Source organism: Carassius auratus, chromosome 20 (genome assembly GCF_003368295.1).
Source record: "Carassius auratus strain Wakin chromosome 20, ASM336829v1, whole genome shotgun sequence".
NCBI lineage: Eukaryota > Metazoa > Chordata > Actinopteri > Cypriniformes > Cyprinidae > Carassius > Carassius auratus.
In genome coordinates, this window is record NC_039262.1 from 11,719,441 (window position 1) to 11,737,204 (window position 17,764).

At 35.7% G+C, this 17,764-nt stretch overlaps 1 protein-coding gene and 1 pseudogene across 1 annotated transcript; one reads left to right on the forward strand and one right to left on the reverse strand.

Annotated features, from left to right (window-relative positions):
* Window positions 1-752: 752 nt before the first annotated feature.
* On the forward strand, window positions 753-5,453 carry LOC113120928 (protein Z-dependent protease inhibitor-like). Its single transcript, XM_026291080.1, has 6 exons — window positions 753-942; window positions 2,221-2,791; window positions 3,181-3,454; window positions 3,659-3,806; window positions 4,533-4,869; window positions 5,205-5,453. Exons 2-5 carry the CDS (start codon window positions 2,227-2,229, stop codon window positions 4,719-4,721), a joined length of 1,176 nt encoding a protein of 391 aa, XP_026146865.1. The 5' UTR covers window positions 753-942; window positions 2,221-2,226; the 3' UTR covers window positions 4,722-4,869; window positions 5,205-5,453.
* LOC113120927 (serine/threonine-protein phosphatase 4 regulatory subunit 4-like) lies at window positions 5,444-17,031 on the reverse strand (annotated as a pseudogene).
* Window positions 17,032-17,764: the final 733 nt, after the last annotated feature.

Genomic DNA, 17,764 nt, shown 5'->3' on the forward strand with positions numbered 1-17,764 from the left:
GATTCCAATCTATAGCGTTTCAAGTTTGTTCTTCCTTTCAGTGCAAGCCAAAGGATGCTTAACTTTTGTGCACAAAAACCCAATCCCCTCCATTTATCTTGGATTTACCGAGCCACCCATCCGATTAACAGCGTCTTCTCCACCCTGGATTAAAAACAAATAGACTACTCACTCTACCAACTAACCGTCTGCTAAAGTAGTATGTATTGACGACGTTGTCACGTGGTACCATCGTACACGTTACTTTTCTCAGCGCTGGTAATGAAAGACAGGATTGACCAATCACAGTAATTTGTGATTACGTGAACGTTTAATGTAATCTTTTCAGGATTGCAATTGACATAATCTCTTCTACAGCTTTTAATATTCATTACATTTGCCACAATAATTTCTTATCTTGGATATATATCCTTACTATATATATATATATCCTGCCAGTAATCAGATATGTAGTATTTAGTACAGTTTTGTCAAACATACAACTACTAAGGACATCACGTGATAAATAAGTATATTTTATACTGCAACACATTCATCATTATATAAAATATGTAGTATTATGATGATGATGATTATTATTATTATTATTAATATTCGTAACCACTCCGTTGTCAAAAAATAACACAACGCAAAAATAAATATTACGGAAATAAAGCATTCAAAATAAAAATATCCAAAATAAAAATAAAAAGCAACGTTGTTTGTTTATGTCATAATGCGTGCTGATTGTACGTAAACGGCGTACCTCATCAAGAATGCGCAAAGGGCGGATGTTGCGTAATCCCCGTACGAACGATTTGTTATTGATGGCGACATCATGTTAATTGTTAGTTTAGTCGATTTAATTACTTCGTGTTTGCAGTGAATGGTTTTGAAACATTCCTGTCTGTAGTCGTTTAACAAGGACATCTGGCACTACCACTGACGTCGAATCAGAAATTTGTAAGTAACGTTAGTTTGGCCTCCGCCATATATTTTTCAATATTTCCACTTAAATCTCTGTTCGTGTCTGTAGTAAGATAGCATATGAATTCGAACGCTGTATTGAATTATTTTCTATTTCTATTCTGTTCTACATTTCTATCATGTTTGACGACAGTGTCCCTGTATGTTAGCGCAGTCTGTATGCGAAAGAAACCTAGCGTTGTCAACAAACTGTCGTCATTATGATGTTCGTGAGCTTATGTCCCAATTCTAACGACGCTTTTGTTTAGCTGTTATTTATGGCTGTGATGAGAATGACCGACTTATTACTTCGACAGTCATTACATAACGTTCTGCATTATAAACAAGCTACATATGCCATTAGCTTTTTGCAAACTGCATTAAAACATCTCTGAAATTTTTACAATGAAAAGGCATAAACAAAGACATAATAGACCTAAATAAACAATCATTTGCAAATCGTGTTATTTGTTTACAGCTATGACCTGTCAAAAGTTCAAAGATCAGAATCATGCTTATGGATCAGCTCTTTATCAATAACAGTCATTTGTGCTTTCCATTGTGGGCTTTCATGTACTACATTTTGTTATTAATAATAATTATGTCTGGCCCTTTATGAAACTTATTGTATCACATTCGATAGGTTACATACATTTCTAAGGCATTTAAATAATCAGCCCGCTTTGCTGGATAAAATGATGTGCACTATTCAACATGCTTTCTACACACTGATTGATAGTTCACTTTTTAAGCAAGTAAAAGGCTTTTTAGTATAACATGATAGTTCAGGCTTTTTTGAGGAACATTTGTAAATCTCTCAGTCATTGTGTTCATAATTCAATGTTTCATGCTCAAATAATAATATATAAATGTAGTTTATGTATGCAGTCAGCATATGTTTACTGTTATAAAAATAAAATTGAATTATATTTTAAGTTTATCCAAATTTGATCCTACTTTTTGGCCACATGAATGTCATCTGCACCAAGCCACTTTTTTTTTTTGTGCAATAAAATTAATACAATTTATGTTTTTGTTCTCCTCAAGTGTGAGCTCCATATTCTCAATATAACATACTGTATGAACCATAAAAGTCTGATGTATTAAGATGATACAATATATAAAACACATATGCTTTTTAAAAAAATCTTTTTATGTGGTTTATATTTTTTTTTCTAAAGGTTAAACAAACTAATTTTATATGTCTGCTTTATATAATATACTTATATTTGGTTAATTATGGTAAATAAAATGCATGTAAATGTTTTTTACCAGAGCATCATGAAGATCGGAATCTTCTCCCTCTTGGTCAGAGCCTCTCTCCTTGCTGTGTCCGTCCTTGGGCAAAACACAGATGATGAAGAGCTTGCCAGGAAAAATGCAGACTTTGCTACCCGGTTGTACAGCAAGATTGCTAGCTCAAGTGATGAAAATGTAGCCATTTCGACCCTTGGGACTACCTTGGCCTTAGCCACATTAGCAGCCGGGGCTGGTGGGGCTACTCGCACAGAGCTGCTGCAGAGTATTAATGTGGCCTCCATGGAGAAAGAAGGAGAGCCAGAACGGATTCAGACCCTACTGAAGGGGCTGAGGGAGATCACTGCTCAAATCCAGGCCACTGGCCTCTTCATGAAGCAGGACGTCAGGGCAGAAGAAGGCTTCAGCAAACAGGTTAAGCTGTTTTATAATGCAGATGTTCAACATGTGAATTTTGCCAATGGACAGCAGGCTAAAGGAAGCATCAATGATTATGTAAGAAGCCGAACAGGGGACAAGGTCAAAGATGTGGTGGAGAACGTAGATCCACAAAGCATGGCGATGTTCATCAGTGCGGCTTTCTTCCCAGGTGAGGAAAAAACAAGTGAATAATGTCGTAATTACATTTTATCTTAATATTTCAGGTTGCAGTTGTTATTACTGTTATAGATTAGCATATTTTTTTCTAATATATGTTAATATCATATGTAAGAGGTAATGTATACTGTCCTGCTTTTTATACATGGCTATTTACCAAATAAATGAATATAAATATATAAAATATTGATCTGAGTTTAAATTTTACCTGTCCGCTAAGAAAAATAGTCCATTTCAATTTACACAACAGTTAGCCTATCCATAAGATGAACATCTGACCACTAAATGCCACGATTTACCAATCAGAATCAGGTATTCAAGAGAGGCGTGTACGTTTAAAAAAAGTGAATGTGAAAAAAATAATCTCTTGATCTTTAACAGGTAAGTGGCTGCAACCCTTCAATAATACCTTCACTCAAGAGGAGCGTTTCTATGTGAACAAGTATAAGATCGTACAAGTGCCCATGATGCTCCATTCTGGCAAATACTACCTAGCCTATGACCCCACATTAAAGGTTGGCATTCTGAAACTGCCCTGTGAGGAGGGCAATGCCATGCTTGTCCTTCTTCCAGATGAAGATGTGGACTACACCTTCATTGACGAATCCATGACTGGGGACGTGTTTCGTGGCTGGGTTGAAAAGCTGAAAAAGACGTGAGTCGTGTAATCAATCTCTGAAATTTTCACAAATCATTGTTTTTTTTTTTTTTATGACTCAAATCTGCATCAAACTCTTGCTGAGTAGCCGAAGTGAGCAATCATATGACATACTTCAAACAGTTTATAGTATAAACATGCATGCAATTTAAAGACAGATTTCAGTTGATCTCTAAAGATCAGTTTTGTCTCTGTCCTCAGGAAGCTGGAGATTCAGTTGCCCAGATTTACATTGAAGCAGTCCAATTCACTAAGTATAAGTCTGCCCAGCCTGGGCATTAAAGAGATCTTCGGGAATACTGCAGATCTCTCCGGAATCAGCAGCAGTGAAGGCCTGAAATTGTCAGAGGTGCGAGATCTTTCCAATAATACAAGGAAACTGTCGAAGATTTTCATGTCAATGTATTTTTCACGTCTACCAGTTACATGCAACCATGATTTTAACAAATGCTGTCATAACATTGATGTGTTTGTGTGTATATATACTGTACATTACTGTTTAAAAATTGGGGCATATTATGATTTTTTAAAATGTTTTTGAAAGGAGTGTCTTTTGCTCACCAAGGCTGCAATAATTTAATCAATAAAAACAGTAATATTGCAAAATAATGTTACAAGTTACAAGTTTTAAGTCAGTTATTTCTATCTTCTGCTGTTTTTTTAAAGCATCTTGGAGACGTTGTCGGTTGTTCTGGATTTAGTCTGTCTCAGTGTGTTCTGTTTCTTCATGTCACTCCAGACAGACTGGATGATGATGAGATCAGATCTCTGTGTGGAGCACTGGCTGTTGTCACTGCTTGTCATAGAGAAAGTAAAAGAGAAATAACTGTCTTAAAACCATTTTCTAGCTACTAGTGTTCTAATTATTTTGGCCACCTGTTTGTGTGTGTGTGTGTATGTATGTGTATGTATATATGCTGTGGTCCATACAGTGTGTTTTTGAAAGAAATTATTGCTTTTATTCATTAAGGATGCATACAAAGACATAAACATTAATATATCATAAAAATATATACTGTATGTAGTAAATGATGTGATATACCAGCATGCACTGACCAATGCCTCTTGATTCCAGGTGGTACAGAAGGTCACTGTGGAGGTGGATGAGACCGGAGGCTCAGTGACCGATGCCTCCAGCAATCTCTTTATGACCCCGCTTCCTCCTAGGCTCACTTTCAACCGACCCTTCATTTTCGTCATCTACCATGAGGCCACAGAATTCATCCTCTACATAGGACGTGTGGTCGACCCAACTAAGAACTAATTATGAACAAAGAAACTATCAATAGTGTACTTACAGTCTTATTCCTACTCCTAGATTAGCTTGTTGTTTTGCTTGAATAACCAACTTAGTATTTAACATTTGTGTAATGTAACAGAAGAGTGTTTAAAATGTTTATAGTAAAACAAAAATTAGGGGTGCTCCGATCACGATCGGCCGATCGTTAATGCGCATTTCGTCAGTAAAGCCGGTTTTCTAATCAGCGGTTAATTCCATCAGGTGTGTGATTTCACATAGAGCAGCTGTTACTACACAGAGCCGTTGTTAACTGAGAAGATGGGCCAATAAACGCTGAAAATTAACGTGATTTGCGCATCTTCTCTATTAACAACGGCTCTGTGTATTAACAGCTACTCTATGTGAAATCACGCACCTGATGGAATTAACCGCTGATTAGAAAACCGGCTTTACTGAGGAGATACGCATAACGATCGGCCGATCGTGATCGGAGCACCTCTAACAAAAATATACGTAGAATATAATTACAATACAATGTCTGTAATGAACTGTAAATGTATAGTGTTTTCTGAAATGGTTGATTAAGGAGATTTACTGATGGCGTGATGAAGTGTTAACCACACAGAGTATAATGTTGCATGTGACTAAAAACTAGTTTTTTTGTGCTTCTGGAGATTTGTCAGTTTCCGCATAGTATTCTTATTAGCACTTTAAAAGGCTGTTCAAATGCAACTCATTAAAGCATGCCATATTCAACATAATTTTTATTCATTGGGTACTAAGATGTTGGCGATAATCAATCAGGTGCTGGGCAGCACCAGGCACAATCTCATTGGTGGGATGGGATGGAGAGTTCCAAAACTCTTCAATCATAAAAATACAGAGTTCTTTTTTTTCTCTTAGCCACTTCAAAAATATAAAACAGAGAATTTGCAAAGCATGCTATAATACAAGAAACAAAATAATGAGGCAGTAAATTAAATACATTCAATTACTCCTCAACTCTCGTTTTCGTTTTTATGACATATGGTGTGTGTTTTTTCTGTGAAATAAGGCAGAGATGGATGGATCAGCTGATGCCCCAGCATATCTTAAGCCGTTCTGGTATAGAAGAGAATGGACACATCAAAATGGAGGGACACTGCTGCTGCAGAATGAAAAGTCTTGTAGAAAGGGGCTTTAAGTCAGAAGGCAAACTGGTAATCACTCTCTCCCAGACTGCATTCCAAACGAATTGGACTTCCGCTGTCTGTCAGACACAAATAGAAAAACATCACAGAGGTCAAGATCGGTCAGACCGAATCCTTCCGGTTTATAATCGTAAAAGCACTGATTCCAAAATGATATGATTAATTAACAATGATAATATTAAGGTTAAACAGTAAAGTATTGCACTACGTACACAGAGAGCTTCCTAGACTGTGTGTCTTTATTCCCGTTACTCCGGTGATCCACAGAGCTGCTCGTGTTGCTACGGATCAGGACGGGCATGGAGGAGGATGATGGTGTGGGGGACATCGATGAAGCAACATTAAAGTGGTGGGGTCGCAGGTTATCATCTGGAAAACAAACGATTACAGTTAAACAACAGAAGGTTTTGCGGCAAAGAGCTTGTCGTAACTCATTATGATTTTTGATTAGATACCATTTAATGGTAACATAGCACTCTTTCCCGATCCAGGGCAACTTCCTGAATCCTTCACTTTTCTAAAGAGAAAATAGTATTAATATGCTATGCAATTACTGTGTATGGCAAATTCATGACAAAATTCACAATCTAGACAGAACTCAGCTGGTGCAATCCATTGCAATAGTTGGACAACAGCGATGAGATGATTATGTTACGTACAAGGATTTGTCTGCGTTTGTCATCTTGGGTGTTGTGGGATGACCGCTGAGGGAACGACTGCGAGCTAGTTTGGCCCTCCGCATCTCCTTACCTGCAAAATTGATCGGTGTTGGGAAAATAAGCATCTTCCAAAATACAATAACTGTTTTCTAAAATAATAAATATATTTGATAATGTACTGTAATTTATTCCTGTGATGGCAAAGCTGAATTTTCAGCATCATTACCCCACTCTTCAGTTTCAATAATCAAGCATTTATCAGGGTTCCCACACCTTGGTTAACTTCAAATCCAAGTAACTTTCAATGATTTTCCAGGTCCAATACCCTCAAATTCAAGGACTTAATGTGGAGACACATTTCAAGTGAGAGCAAGGTTACATCGTGTTACCTTGTAAGATACATTGTTACATTTATTACAGTTATGTAAACATAACTTTGCAAAAAAGCATTTTTATTATTATTTTTTTTTTTTGCATTTATTTTTGGCCTTACTGACAGGGATTTCAAATGATCTGATACTGACTTTTGCATTAGGGTTGCCAAGTTCAGAAAATGGAAATAAGGGACAACTGTGATTCATTATAGGAAAATAAGGGACGCTCAAAATATTTTTTCTGTATCATGCTGTAAAAAATTACTGAGAATGTAACGGTAAAAGACTGTAAAAAGGCTACCTGTTAAATAGTTAGTGGTAAATTCCCCTACTATATAGGGTGAATAATATGTAATTTAATGGTAGTATACTGTTTTACTGTTTATAGTGTTTGTGTGAATTAAAATTTGCACTTCTATGTTTCTTAGTATTTAAAAGTTGCTTGTGATAGGCTTTGGTTCATCATGTGACTTTCTCATCAGCACCTTCCTTTGGTGGTTATCAGAGTATTACAAAGGTAGAAAAATTGGTCCCACTTTATATTAGGTGGCCTTAACTACTATGTACTTACATAAAAAAATAAGTACAATGTACTTATTGTGTTCATATTGTATTCTAAAACACTTTTGCTGCTATTGAGGTGGGATAGGGGTAAGGTTAGGGAGAGGGTTGGAGGTATGGGTAAGTTTAAGGGTGGGTTAAGGTGTAAAGTATGGGTCAACAGTGTAATTATAAATGTAATTACAGAAATTAAATACAGATGTAATTAGATGTAGTTTTTTTAATATAAGTACAATGTAAAAACATGTATGTACAGAATAAGTACATTGTACTAAATTATTAATTAAAATTTAAGTACATAGTAGTTAAGGCCACTTAATATAAAGTGGGTCTGAAAAATTAGTTCAGTACTTCAATAGGTTGGTATGTTAACATTATATTATTTATTATTAGCATTATTTAACTGTAAAAGTAAGTTAAAACCGTAAAATCTAAAATGTTGTTACCATATTTTTTTACGGTAAAATTCCGGCAACCACAGCTACAGCTACTGTTTTTTTTTTTTTACGTAAATTTTATGGATTTTTTTTTTTTTTTTTTACAGTGACAGGGTGTTATTTCCGTGTGTCTACAATTATGTGTATAAAAGGTTCTCAGAAAGAATCACATTTGTTTTTCTTAACCTATGAACAATTATTCTAAAATAATGTTTAATGTCATAAAAAAATGTCACATGTTATACACAAAGCATTGGCCTAAATAAGTAAATAAGGGAATAATACGGATTCACAAAAATTCACAAAAAAAAAAATCTCTCAGTTATGATCAATTTAATGCTTAATTGCTGTATTTACTTCTTTAAAAGGCAATTACTGACTACAGACCTTTGAATTGTAGTATATATAGTAAAACAAATGTATTGTTTTTGTTATTCAGTTAACATTAATGTACATCGGAAGGATGCTAACCAGCAGACGAGGATGATGTTGCTCCTGATGTAGATCCTGACATCCCTTTACTACCAGAGAGGCCTGACTTGCTGTCTCGTTCTGCATTACAAAAGCATTATAACTAAACAAGTAAACACCAGCATACATTTGAGAAATCTACATATGTTAGCTAGTAAAGCATCCAAAGTTTGAGAGAGAGGGTGGATGAAAGAACATTACTCACGTTTCTTCTCCGACTGTTTATCTCCAGCTAGTTTCGCCTCACTCTGCTGTCGCTCTAGCAGTTCCTGTGTTACAAAACCACAAACACAACAGTGATGTTTCAAATTATATTTCAGACTTCTTTGTTCTGATATTAAAAGTTATGCTTCCACAAAATGAAAAACCTATTTGTCTTTTCAGGCCCCAAAAATGGACAAAGAAAATTGCTTTGGTGTAAAAAACAATTGCTGTCTTCATAAAATGATAAAAAGGGTAAATCACTCACCATTTCAAGTAAAAGAGTCTCCTCCTTCTCCTTTTTCTGATCCAAAAGCTCTCTTTCATGCCTTTTATGATACTATAAATATAAAAAAAGTGATTTCAACACTAACAGTGAAACAAAATCATCTCACAGTGTTCAGAAAAAGAAGATGGTCTATTAAAACTGTCAAAACAACTAAATGAAAGGGGTCATCGTGACAGATCTTTCATACCGGCTCTGTTATGTCCATTTTGTCCAGCTCCAGAACAGTCTAAGAAAACATAACAAACCAGTTGAGGATTTAATTACTTCTATTAATGAAATGGTGTTCAATATATTAAAAATCTTCACAGTTACTGTTTTTAAAAGCAAAATGCTGTCATTTATGGTGGAATCCATGTGCAGGGGAGAGATTTCGCAGTGGGTTTCAGTTGATCATCTGAATTCAATGTAATAATAAGCAGAAAGCTGCTTGATATGAAAGTAACGTCTCTGTGAGCTTTATTTCATACATGAATAAATTTTGCCCACAAAAATGAACCAAAACTTTGCTAACTTGACCGCGCTTTAATAATGAGAGACTCACCTTACGCAAAGTTACCACTACATCTTTGTCCTTCTCACGGCACAACAGTTTCCGCACACAGAACTCCAGCTGCTGAAGCAGATGTTTGTCTGTTGCCTTGATGACAGATCTCAGTTTGGGTAACATATAACAGAGCTTGTACCTGCCCAAATGTTTGTTTTATTTTTTGGGTTGAATAAAAAAATCAATAAGTTGTAATATGTTAAAGCATTAGTCACGACACAGTAATTAAAGACGCAATAACACAAGTGAAAGAAATGTGAGCTGTTCACCTGACATTGGCTACAGGGTCACTGACCAACTCGAGCGCTGGAATAAGGAAATGTTTGCAAAAATACGACTTGGAGAAGAGGTCTATTGTGATTTCACACAGGTCCAGATAGCGAAGCCTGTTCCAGTAGCTTCTACCTTGAGCAAGCTCTTAAATTCAGAAGAGAGACCGTCCTGATTCACTGAATACCATACACAAAAATTTTATGATCCTGCCTTTTTACCTTGCTTTATTTTGCTGATTATCTCTTGGCGCTGTTCCTGTTTACGGTTATAACGTAAGAACACACATAATGTCCTGACAGCTTCCCGTTGGACTGGCAGAACATTCTAGAACAGCGTAAACAAAATGACAAATGAAATATACAATTAAAACTGAGAGAATCTACAGGTAGGAGTGTGTGTGTAGAAGGCTTACATTGGTAGTGATGATGCTGAACATCCTCTGAAAGAAGCGGAAGTAGATCTGGTCTCCAGAGATGACACGGGGCAGACAGGAGTAGCACTGCAGGAGTTTCTCATGAACCCGCCAGTGCAGCGAGGAGGCCGCTTTCTGTTCTGCTGCTGCCAAGGCAGGCACCAGGTCTGGTATATTCACCTGCTGTAAGGGTGACAGAGAGACATACAGTACACTACCATTGCAACAGTTTGGGGTCACTCTTTTTTCTTTTTCTTTTTAAATCAACACTTTTATTCAGCAAGAACGCATTAAATTTATCAAAAGTGGCTTTTACATTTGTACAAAAATGTAAAAAAATGTTCTGAAATGGTGTTCTTTTGAACTTTCTATTCATTGAAGAATCCTGAAAGAAATGTTTCATGGTTTCCACAAAAATATTACACAGCACAACTAATTTCAATATTGATAATAATGTTTCGTGAGCATCAAATCAGCATATTAAAATGAATTTTAAAGCATCATGTAATATTGAAGACTGGTGTATTGGCTGCTGAAATATCAGCTTTGCCATCACAGGAATAAATAAGGTGTTAAAATATCTTAAATAGAACATGAATAATAATTATATTTTAATATTATTATATATTATTATTATTATATTATTTATAATGTGATAATATTTCTCAAAATTGTAGTTTTTAATGTATTTTTTCATCAAATAAATGCAACATTGGTAAGAATAAGACATTTCTTATAAAAACATTACAAATTTTAACTAACCCAAAATTATGAACATTAAAAGAAAGTTCATATACTGAATATAATTTCATTCATTAGTCATAAGAAGTACTTATAGCCTCATACTGTATTGTTTTATTATGCTATGTTTGACAGTTCTTGCCATTTTGCTAATAATTTTAATTAAAATATAAATCATTTTATTATAATTGAATAGTATTATTTATAATAGTATTATAATAATTAGTTATTATTTTCATAAATATTTTTTAAACAACATAACAATGAAAATGTTAAGAATTGTATTTATTACTATTGGGACGATAAATTCTAGTTAAAAGCATGAAATATAAAGCAGGTACCTTGCTCTCAGGTCCTGCTCCCTCCCCTCTGGAAGTGGCCAGCTCTAACGTCTCTTGAAGACTGTTCAACAGAGCATCCAATACCTGCAGAGTCCGAAGCATTGAGCTTATTTAGATCAACAAAGCCTTCTCGTTTCAGAAACACATTTCTGCCAACCACAGATGGGGCTCTAAAATTGGAGATAAGCTGGTGTGAGATCACTGATTATAACAGATAGTCTATAATGTTGGGTTTCCATCATCAATCATGAAAATCTCTATGTCTGTGGCTCAGGAAGCTTGCACTATAATGGATGCTAATACAGTGTGTGACTAACACTGCTCAGAGGATCATGACAGAATAAACAATACCACACTCTAGCCCTAGCTAGGGAGGTGCAATGCATTCATTCATCCTACACAAAGACTCACACACTAGTGCACATAGCTTTATGCACACATGTAGGCATGGTAGGTCTGCCGCCTATAAAGAATTTTTGGTAGCTTGATGCGTTTTTGATGCTAAAAATATAATTTACTTTTTTTCAAATATCAAATTAAATTGCGATCAACTGCATATGGGTCAGTTATTGAAAAATCTGCCATTTTTTTTCAATTCATTTAACTGGTGCAGAAATTACACACCTATAAAGTCTACAGGTACAGTAGTTCCTTTTTATTAATCTATTACAAAGACAGAACCAAATAATTTTATTTCTTTGATTCACACACACTCCAGAAGGAAATTTTTTGTGCATCCAAATGCATTAGTTACTTAAGCTCCGTTGGCCATGTGAAGAGGGGGTTTTGAATGGTCAGATGGCTATTTGCTCAAGCGAACTCAGAGGTCAGTAGAGGTTCTGAGAAAAAAAAACGAATCTTTCTGTGAAGAAAGTTACCATGTCTCGCACAGACAGTGTGCCAAGGATATGACTATGCTGACTGAAGCTGTCACAGACAGCTGAAAGCTCTTTTTATAAACAAACACACACACACACACAAACCTTTATTCATATCTCACCTCTAATGAGTCATCCTGCAGCAAATTGATTAGCTCTTTGTGTATGTAATGCACATTAGGGCCCAGCAATTTGACCACCTAATCCAGAGGGATTAGAAAAAATGGTATTGTACATTCTGAACTGAGGCACTGCTACCGTCAATATGTGAGTCACATTGTGTACTATGAAAAAAATATGTGGATTTCTGGATTTTACCTCATGGAAACCACCAGCTGCTGTCCTCCGTACTGAAATCTCAGGATCATGACAAAGACTTGAGAAGGTACGATATAATTCAGACAGAAAATGGTTTGGATCTGCAAATAACACTATGGCCTGAAAATAAATACAGAGAAGGAAATCTACAGACAAGACTCCAGACACTATTGTTTTTTTTTATATATATATATATATTAAAAGGGTAGGGATGTGAAGCTCCAAAACAGAACAGAAACACTATAAAGTATTACATAAGTGTAATATACCGTTTAACTATATTTCAGTTTGCTGTATTTCAAGTGCTCCGAAATACAAAATGAACCAAATAAAATTTAATGTGATACTGTATATACACATTCACGAAAATTTACTGAGCAAAACCCATTGGAAGGAAACATCATCAGCGAATAAAAACTTATATATAACTTACAAGTCAAATAGACATTTTCATAATGCTTTTGTGTCCTTCTTGTCTTAGACATAACTTTCAGCCACCAACATCTCAGACTGTTTGCATACTTATTCTGAGCAAACTCCAGCTGTATATAACCACACTAACAACAAAGGACCACTTCAGACACTAATGATGGAGCAGACAGAGGTCTAATTTCCTCAAATGAGCTGTTGACCTATTTTAGAAGACTCTGCCTCCACTGACAGATGTTAAAAATAGATAACAGTGAAAAATTGGTTGGTCAAAATGTCTTCAAATCCAAAATCATTCTGAAAAAATCAACTTTCCAAACAAGCAATGCAAAACAAAAGCATTTATTAAGACTTACACGAAACTGCAACGCAATTTAGTTTAGACTTCAGACTGAAACACATATAGATGCAGGGTAGAGAAACTCACAGGAAAGTTGTAGGCACAGTTCCTGCGCACCAGGGCGTATTTGTTCTCCAGCTCCAATGGATAAGTCTGGCTCTCACAATGCCCATTTTCATGCTGCAATCCCAGACAGCACAGCTTCTTATAAAACTCCAGAAACCAGAGGTGCTGCTCGTCAGTAAAAGACTCTGTTCAAATGAGAGATACAAAGATCCATGTGACTCATAGACAATAATGCTAAAACATTTCAGAAAGATGTAAAAAGGAAGCGGACAGTCACCTGAGAGCCCGTGACAAAGCTTTCCATACTGGAAGGACAAGGAGGCCAGCACTGCCTCATCCCCTTTGAAGCATTTTTCACAGAATGCCTTCACCAAGGGAAATATGACACAAGTCCTGTCATCTATGAAAACATGGTGACAGAAAAGAGGGGAGGGTGAGAAGATGACCGAGAAAGAGTGTGAGACAAGTTTCAACATCTTTTCACAAATGAGCCACATGCCAGTATCTGGATCAGATGTCCAAGCATAAAAAATAAAACACTCAAGGTATGGAAATAAAAAGAAGCAGTGTCTGATGATATGAGCAGGTACGCAGCATGTGTTTCAAACAGTACTCTGTGAAATAATAGGAAGTCCAAATGTTTTCACACCTCTGTTTCTCTGTAATTTAACTGCATTTCAGATTGTCAGACATCCACAGCAGAAGAGCTGATATTTACATAGGTAATATTCCTTAAAGCAAGACACTACATAGATATCACCATACCTCCCCAGTTGATTACTCACATTACATATTACAAGTTTTCTGAAATCTTACATTTGGATATGCAAACGAGGCATTATTTAATGTAATACACATTAATCTCCATACAATTCCAAAACAGAAATATGAACATTGGTTAAAGCCAGATTTAAAATTCATGTTCCATTTGGTCATTCAGAAGATCTTTTTATCACTCCATTAATCAGAAAATACTCTCAGCAGTGTTTAAATATGTATTGTAATTAAAATCTACTGAAACAAATAGATAAAGTTGAATAAAATAAACATTTAAATGTGTATTTTGGATGTTTTCTTTGAAAATTGTTTTTTTTTTTTTAATCTTCAATCAAAATCTGAACATTTACTTCTGCTCTGGAATGGGATTCCTTTTCAAGACGAGGAGTGCAAACGTAAAACCATGCCCTCTATTCAATATTCTGCTTCAGATGGAAATACGTCACTACAATGAAATAAAGTCGGCAGCAGCATCCGGTTCATGCAGACTTTAATGGTTGTCATTTTTGTTTTAATAAAAAACTAACATGAGAATCCAATTAAATCAATAAACACAGTGAGAGGCTTACCACTGTCAAACATTTCTAAGAGGCTGACGATGGTGTCGAAAGCTGCCAGTCTCACAATACTGGCTTCATCATGGGCCAGCTCAACCAGTTCTGGGAGCACTTCAACCTTTGTGTGGTCCACCCTGGGAAAGAGCAAATATAGACAAACTTGTCTTATGATCCATACTGATACTGTACGCATAAATGTTTAGGGGGAGATGTCATTTCTAACAGAATATCCCAAAGTGCTTAAGGTTAAGCATCAGTCCAGCACATAGTGAAAAACTTGCATCCCTTGGTTTAAATATGTGGGAGAAAATGTCTCACACTCAAATCAAGTGGCAAAAACAAATACTCATAAACTAAAAAATTCATATAAAAACAAACACTACATGTTTTTTGTTTACTATTTAAATGATACAATATACTCTGTTTTTCTATCTAATGTCTGCCAGTCAAGTTTTCGAATTACCTTCCATAAGCATTAAGGGACCCCTTTATAACACCAAAAAAATACAATTGGGAGAGGTCAATAAAGCTATAATACTGGAAACATGAAACTAGTTAAATGAAAGTTTAAATTGGTGTATAAAATTTCCTGCTCATGTCATCAAATTTTATTTTTAATGCGTTTTCACAGAGTTGCTCATTATCAGGCTCATCGTGGGAGGCAGGGGAGGCACAGCATCCCCAAAATTTTGAGGTGAAAATGGGAGGAGGTTAATAAAATGTTAATAAGGTTAATAATTAATTAATGTTAATAAAATTCAGAATTCATTTCAGTTCATGTCTCAAAATGTCTATTTTTTGTTTGTAATTTCACAGCTGTTATAGCATAACATGTTACTGTAATACCCCCCAAGAACTTTGATACAATTCGAATCCTACTACTCTTCCATATAGGATCAAGTCATTTAGATTTGGCAGCATTAGATATTCAAATAACAAAATGTTCTTTTTAACAAAAGCTCTGCTTCATGTCTTATTTACCCTATTCCCCTGGTGATGTTCTCCAGCTGGCGGCACATGCAGGCGCGCACCTCGTACTCTACATCCTGGCATAATGACCTGATCAGTGGCAAAAGGTCTTTCTTCACTCTGCAGAGAGAAGGCATGGTAGACATTTTAAGTCAGCAAATGAACAACACGTAGTGTATTTTAAGACTCTTCAACATAAAACATTACATAGAAAATTATTCTATATTAGGAATATCATATAATACGTTGTTCTTGTACTCTTAATTGATTGGTTAAGTGGCATTTCCACTGTAGAACTCACACTGATGACTCAAACTTGCCAACAACCTTTCCTAAGATTCGACAGCTGGCCAGACGTGCTGGGACAGACTGGGAGAGCTGATGTTTCGATAATAGAGGACTCAGAATCTGTGCAAACAGTCAATCAAAGCAAATCAAATTTTAATTCACACTAAAATCACATTTCTATGTCATATCATATTTCTGACATACAGAAATACTGCAGCTGTCATTACCTCTTGCCTGATGGTATCCTTTGGTAAAGCATCAATTGCTGACAGCAACGTTTCCAGCCAAGCATTGCTGACCACTATTAAAATAAAGATATAGTAGATATTGTAGTTGACATGCAGAAATGTGCATATTTCACTCTGGCATGCACTACCATTCAAAATCTTGGGGTCTGTAAAATTAAAAAACAATTTTAAGCAAATGTTACCTTATTCAAGGTTGCATTTATTTGATCAACAGTAACTGTAGTATTGTGAAATATTATTACAATTTAAAATAACCCTTTTATATTTTACAATAAAGTTTTTTTTTTCCTGTAAAGGCACAGCTGAATTTTCGGCAGCCATTAATCCAGTCTTCAGTGTCACATGATTCTTCAGAAATCATTTTGATATGCTAATTTGGTGGCTTTTGTGAAAACCATGATATATTTTTTAAGGATTCTTTGATAAACAGAAAATAAGATCTTACATAACATTATGTCTTTACAATCACATTTAATCAATTTAATGCATCCTTGCTGAATAAACCCCCAAAAAGGACCATACTGACCCCATATTTTTGAACAGTAGTGTTTGTTAAATTGTATTTCGTTCACAAGACTGCAAATAATAAGGAATCATCAAATGTATTGTATATACTTATATATCAAAAAATGGTAACCTGTGTCCCTGTGGTCGAGATTTAGGAGAACTATCTGCAAGATTGAGTGGGTGTGTGTCTGGATGAGGGACAATGTCATCTTGGAGAAACGGTCAGGAAAGATCCTGCTGCAGCGAGCTGCATATCCGCCCCAGCTACATGGAGCACTTCCTGTTGAGTTAGAAAAAGGAGCTCTGTATTATCATTCACAAACGGCACGTACCAAGAAATCATAGAAAGAACTCAACAACAAAAAGCAATAAATGAAATGTTTTGCCTACCCTGACTTTTGGCACCACCCTGCGAAAGGTCTCTGCTGGGTTCTGACGCACCAGGATTGGCAGGTTGATGATCACGCTGGGCCCCGCTGGACATCCTCACCAGAACTGAACGATATAGATATATGGTGGTGGATTTAAATTACAGGGTTGTAGTTCTGCTCTATTTCAGAAGTCTGAAATTGATCTTATGTACAACATTCATGCACCACATTTACATTGTCTCCTGAAGACATGCACTTGTTCATTTATGGGATTCCACAATCCTAGCTGATACTGAATTCAACAAAAAGTCATGTAACAAATAATCATGACCAATGTATTTCTGTTTTGTTCTCAAAAATAACACATTTATAAGATATTTTACCCTATAGAACAATAAGTAGCTATGGTGACCGAGAACTGTTTTTATTCACAAGTGGGCGGAGACTCCTTGCTGACTGTATGAATAAGGAAATTAGAGAACATTAATTTGATTTATAGGACAATGATGAACCAATCCCAATCTTGTGTTGTCTTGTTTTATTGCAAGTGTGTTACAGTAGGCTTCTTTGAACTACAGTAGTTCACGCTTGTTTGCATTTGTTCAGAAAGCACTTCTTTCCTATTCTAGCAGACGATGCTCTGAGTTGAATGCTTGTCATCTGTTGATCTCTTATGTGAAGCCAAAGCACTTTTTGTAAGTTGTTCTCTGTATAAGAGTTCCTGCTAAATGCCTTCTATAAATAGTTTAAATGCCAGTGAAATACTGTTGTGCACAGCATTGATGCTGCACTAAGTTTTTGCATTATCTTGTCTCTAAGAGACAGA

Bases quoted from the DNA above. Each gene is read 5' to 3' on its own strand.
- LOC113120928 (XM_026291080.1), top strand. From the start codon at position 2,227: ATGAAGATCGGAATCTTCTCCCTCTTGGTCAGAGCCTCTCTCCTTGCT. The intron at 2,792-3,180 runs GTGAGGAAAAAA...GATCTTTAACAG, and splicing joins CAGTGCGGCTTTCTTCCCAG to GTAAGTGGCTGCAACCCTTC. The intron at 3,455-3,658 runs GTGAGTCGTGTA...CTCTGTCCTCAG, and splicing joins GTTGAAAAGCTGAAAAAGAC to GAAGCTGGAGATTCAGTTGC.